General features: G+C 38.3%; 1 protein-coding gene across 1 annotated transcript in view; it reads left to right on the plus strand.

Annotated features, from left to right (window-relative positions):
• LOC107678479 (pro-neuregulin-3, membrane-bound isoform-like) overlaps positions 1 to 6,124 on the plus strand; it is a 164,982-nt gene that overhangs the window by 136,375 nt on the left and 22,483 nt on the right. Inside the window, exon 4 of the mRNA XM_016473754.1 lies at positions 673 to 746. Coding sequence (XP_016329240.1) covers positions 673 to 746 — 74 coding nt within the window. The remainder of the gene's footprint in view (positions 1 to 672; positions 747 to 6,124) is intronic.

Genomic DNA, 6,124 nt, shown 5'->3' on the forward strand with positions numbered 1-6,124 from the left:
TATATATATATATATATATATATCAGGGTCCATTGACTTTTAATGTATAGACAAAAACAACATATCTTCTTTTGTGAGTAAATAATGACAGTATTCTTTTTCTTTTTTTGGTAAACTAAACTATGCCTTTACATGAGCTGCAAAAACAACTAAAAGGTGATTTAAAATAAAAGGGAGACGAAAAGATAGCATGATGAAATGTAAACTATCCCTGAAATATACACTACATCCGAAAATGTTTGGGTCTCACCAAGGCTTCATTTATTTTAAAATATAAAAAATACAGTAATACTGTGAAATATTGTTACAACTGTTTCTAATTTAATATGTAGTGAAGCCATGATGTCAAAGCTAAATTTTCAGCAGCCATTACTCTAGTATTCAGTGCCAAATGATCCTTCAGAAATCACTTGAATATGCTGATTTAGTACTGAAAAACATTTCCTATGATTAGCAATATGGAAACAGGTGTGCTGCTTAATATTTTCATTGAAACAGTGATTTTGTTTTTCAGAATTCTCTGAATAAAACAGCATTTGTTTTGAAATAGAGATCTATGTTACAAATGTCTTTAACTTTGTCTAATAAAATAAGAACATCCTCTAACCTAAAATATTGATGACACCCAGATCATTTATATTTCTGTACTGAAATGTTCTTCTTCCTTTGCAGGTGTAAAGAGGGTTACCGTGGACTTCGTTGTGACCAGTTTGTCCCGAAGACAGACTCCATCTTATCTGACCCAAGTATGTATTTTTGTCACTGTATGTTTTCTTCGAAGGAAAATATGAGGGAATCTTTTTAATATCATGGAATACATGGAAAAAATGAATGTGGTTTGGATAAACACAAAGTTATTGAGTTATTTCCATTCATACTAGCATGAACAAAACAAAGCCCTTCGCAACAAAATGCTTCATGCTACAGCAAAGCAAAGATGAGAGAACATAATTTACTTGTTGTTTACTTGCTTTCCAGTCTTAGTTTTAGAAGTTTCCTGCCTCTCTAGCATCAGGTGAGTCTCTTAACCTCCAGGGCTGAGAGTTCTCTGCCGTTTTCTCAGAACCGGGTATCGCTTAAGTAGTTAATTATACCTCTCGCTCTAAGTGCTTAAATTGCCGTCACCCTACAATGCCACACTCTCATGAAAAACAGAAAGCATTTGTATATGCTATTTTCTCTATGGGAAAGCTGATCTCTAACTCTGCAAGAGAAGGATTTTGTTTAGCATGACAGATATAGTGTGTAACCCGTTCACTTTCATTGTCCTGCTACACAATGTGATTGCAGATTCTAACAAGTCTCAAAGTGGCTATGAAATGTTATCAAGTGACCATTTTTCATGAAGAGTACATTTCCCCTGCCATTACGAAAGTCCCTGAATGAAAGTAATTGCTTTGCTAATTTTAGGTCGATGCTAAAGTCATTAGCAATTTCTATGCTAGATGAGTGTCTCACAGGTTAAAAAAAGACTGTGGAGCACAAGTAGCCAAAGGGAAGTTCATAGTCACTGAAAAAACTGTCAAAGAGAGATGTTTGCTTTCTCATAGGTTGGTATTGGAGAGATTTATGAAACCTCACAAAGCCTTGATTCATAAAACCTTCTTCCTGTGACTCAACTTTCCGAGAGCTATTATACCAATATGAAAGGAAGTCGAAGCCAAGGAAGGAGAAAGCGGAGAAAAGAGCTGTCCAGCGCACGGATGAATCTGCAGCGAGGCTGTTTCTCAGAATGGCTTGCGTTGTATGAATTGTCTAGCTTTTGGGGAGTGATCTTTTACAGCGTGTGAGACAGCTACCTAAACTCCCATTTAGTGCACTTTGAGTTGCTGACCCCACTCAGTGGCTGGTAATGGGATCTTTCTGTAGCCTTTCTGCCAAGGCCCACTTTGCGTCCCTGTTGCTTCTCTTTCATATCTGATTTTCTCAATGACAGCATTCATATCCCTGCTATCCATCATACCCTGAGATGGAGCCCTCATCTCTAGCAGTGCCATCATCTTCTTCACGGATACACCTACACAATCCTGCTGGTATTGCCTCCTCCACCCTCCTGTTGACACCGTTTAGCATTAAAGCAATTTTAGGCCAGTGCTATGGCAAATCTGCTAAATGTAGGTGAAGCTTTCAGCATCTATAGTTTTTGTTTTTGTTTTTTTTCATCCATCTATACAACATTGATAGAGATGAGCCAGTTAATCCAGATTATGCTTGAATTACAATCCATTCCTGCCATGAAAACAAACACAACAGGCTTTGGAGTGGCCCGCATGAGGAGCAATCACAGTGCTCAATATTATGTTTTCAATCTATCTTTATTCCACCCTGTAGAGGCCATTGTTTGTTTTTCCCCATTCCTAGTTTGAGCCTGATGTGTATGGCCCAGTGCATCTTTATTCACTTAACCCACCAAATGAGCCACAAATCACCCCCTGGGGGCGGCTTGGCTTTATCTGCCACCTAGTCTTTTGTCCCCTGAGCTTTTTCACAGTCTATCTCTGCTCAACACACTAGCACAAATCATCCGTCGACCGTCGTTTTTGTCTCCATATCGACTACCACATAAGAGATGCTCCAAAGAGCCTTGCTTCTGCTTGGCCCTTACATCCCCCAGCTCCCTGGCATAAGAAAACACTGCAGGTCAGTGTCTGCAGAAACCCCACTGCTCAATATGAGGAATTTTCCCTGCACTATATGATAGGAGGTGCTAGAAGAGTAGTTCACCCAAAATTGAAACCATTTTCTCACCTTCATGTTGTTCTAAAGCTGTATGAATTTCTTTCTACCACAGAACACAAAGGGAGAAAATTAGTTTTTATGCTCTTTTGGGGACTGGTGTTTTCAAGTTGTAAAAACATAAAATACATAAAAGTATCATCAAAAGTGGTCCATATGTATCATGCACTTTGCACTATATTTCATTTATTTTTAAAGCCAAATTATAGCTTTAAAAAAAAAAAAAACATGAACATGAACAAACATGAACAAATCAAAAGTTCATGAGCAGTGGTGTAATGTAACGAAGTAATAATACTTCATTACAGTACTTAAAGGGGTGGTTGATTGCGATTTCACTTTTTTTACGTTAGTGTGTAATGTTGCTGTTTGAGCATAAACAATATCTACAAAGTTACGAAGCCAAAAGTTCAATGCAAACGGAGATATCATCTTTTAAAATTCTGGCGGTTTAATGCCTACAAAAACGGCTGGTAGGGACTACAAGGAGTTACTTCCCGGGTTCGTGACATCACAAACCCAGATAAACCCCGCTCTCGGGAAAAGGCAGCAAAGGGGGCGAGGCCATGCTGCGCTGCTTTAGAGAAGAGGAAGAGAAAAGTAGGGATGCACGTAAAAATCTATTTATATGAATCGCAATTCTGTCTTCTAAAGATTCTAATGGATTCACAAGTTTCAAAATCAATGTTCTAAAGCAGTGGTTCTTAATACTGTTCCTCGTGTCCCCCTGCTCTGCACACGCTCTGCATCCCTCTCTCTCTCATTCAGCTCAGCTCCAACAATGAACTGTACCAATTATACACTTATTTTCACATAGCTATGAGAAGCGTTAAACATGGACGCACGTTTGGTAGGGATGTGTATCTCATGACTGAGGCCTATACGATACGCATCTCGATGCATAGCCAACGATACGATACATTAAAGATACATATGAAGCAGCTACCGATGCGATGCAATACGATTCCAGTCCCTTTACAGTTACCTACTGCTATCATAAAGATACACTTATATGAAGGTTTAAAATTCTACAAAAGGCGCATTTAATGTCCAACAACCAATATTTTAGCAAAATGTATATTTTACTCTGAATTATTGCACTCCTATTCGATTGCGCGCCGTCTGTTTAGCACGCATGCGCGCAGCTGCGCTCGTTCACTCGCGTAAGCCTCGCCTGCTCCTGACAACAAAATGGATATATTTGCATGACTTTCTAACATTTACAGATTAAAAATATACCTGTGACATGTCAGTTACACACTTTTTAAACCGATGCATCGCATCGTTAACTTTTTATGCAGATGCACCGAGCGAATCGTGGGGAATCTTCCCATCCCTAGCGTGCGGTTGCCGTATTGTATTCAAGCTTTAATCAGGATAAAACCCGTATATTAAAAGTAACAAATAAAGTATTACAAATAACAGCATATCTAAAAGTATGAGACAACAACAAACAAAAAACATATGCCTACCATTAAAAGCAGTGCTTGCACAGTTTCTGCACGATCCTCTTCAATAATATCCTCTGCTTCTCAATCGGGCTCAAACTGATAAGCGATATATTAATGATGCCGTTGTTTACAATACAACCGGAGCACATGCCACTGAGGAGAGGGGCGGGACGTTTAGACGCGCACTAGAGGCGGTTTAGCCAATCACAACACACTGGGCTAGCTACAGAGCCCATCGCCTATTTCTGAGGGCGGGGCTTCATAAAAACAGGAAAAGATCAGCCCATTTCTCAGAGAAGGGACAGAGCTGTGTGGAATAAAGGTAAATTATGTGAAAAATAATGTGTTTATTTAAAAACGAAGCATTAACACGTGTTAGACTGCACCCCATAAACACAATCAAGCCTAGAAAAAACCAGTGAACCACCCCTTTAAGTATTTTTAGAAGTATCTGTGCTTTACTTTAATTTTTATATTTAAGCCAACTTTCACTTTTTCTCCACTACATTTCCTAATTAAAATGTATACTTTTACTCCGATACATTTCCCCAAAGCATATTCGTTACTACAAAATAAAGTCAGAAGAACACAGACTGAAAGAAAGCAGGATTGATGAATCAGTGGTCTAGCGTCTGCAAGTTAGACTCCTAAAAACACCTTTGCTCATGTGCAAACAAGTGCTTGCACAACTGCAGTCGATTTCGTTTTCCACTCAAGTCGAGGCTGGGGTGTGCGATATACAGTATATCTTCTGCGATAATATGGTAAGTGTTGTTGTAATGATGTGCGATCTGACATGATGAAGTATGTCACCAAATCACACACAGAGAGTGCACGCACGTGATTTATTAGTCCATTAAAATTTAAAATTCAAGGCTTTCTAAATTGTAGACGGCAAAAATACTTCTGTATGCTTTTTATATTTATATTTAATATAGTTAACATAATCTATATCACACAAAGAGTGCTGTTTTTCCCCAGATATCAGCATGATAACAAATTTAATAATCATTTTATACAAGTTTAATAAAGTTAGCATTACGTGGCTTACATTTTAGACACAATTATTACCTGTTTTTGCTCAATTTTGTCAATGAAAATAGTTCCAAACAAAGATCACACACCGTTTTGCGTCTCTGAGCAATGGACAGTGTTTACTTTTTGAATGAATCAGCTTTTTGAACGAATCGGTTGAATAAATGATTCAGTTATTTATTCATTAACACAGTCAAATTCTTTGTTCCTGAATGAATCAGTCGTTTGAATGAATCGGTTGAATCTCAATGACTCACTCATTAACAGTCACTTGCTCTCAACCTACTGGTGGTTTTAATCTCACATTTCGACTATTTTTTTCATGTTTTAAATTATTTCAGATATCAGTATTCAATGTTTTATGTTAAAAACAAAACATTAGGCCTATTTATGCATCTGTAACTGCAGGTTAAATGCATCCATGTCCCCTCTGAGCTACATTGAACTGTGTAAATACTAGGGGTGACCCCGAATAGTCGAAGATTTGATGCTTCGATAGGAGGAGACTGATTCGACTACCAATCTCACAGTCGAATATTCCCGGGTGATCATGCCATTTTGGCCATATGGGGTGCATTTGGTTGAGTTGCGCTGCAGTAAAGCGCTTCATTGTAGTACTACGGGGATTATCTCTTCAGCGTGCAGCGCGAGCAGGACAAACAACGATGCAGAATATTAATGACTGGGACTGTCATATACATAACAATTATAATGAGAACACTATTATGATAAAACGCTGAATTTTTAGAGTTTAGTTGCCGTGTTTCTGCACGTTGTTGCGTGAAGAACACGTCCACAAAAGGAGTTCATTAAGAGCCACGCAGACACATTCATGTGCATTCGGGGCATTTTGTGCAGATAGCCTATAAGTCGTAATATTAACGTTATGTTGTATAAATAAC

This window comes from Sinocyclocheilus anshuiensis, unplaced genomic scaffold (assembly GCF_001515605.1).
Source record: "Sinocyclocheilus anshuiensis isolate Anshui unplaced genomic scaffold, SAMN03320099.WGS_v1.1 scaffold1944, whole genome shotgun sequence".
Lineage (NCBI taxonomy): Eukaryota > Metazoa > Chordata > Actinopteri > Cypriniformes > Cyprinidae > Sinocyclocheilus > Sinocyclocheilus anshuiensis.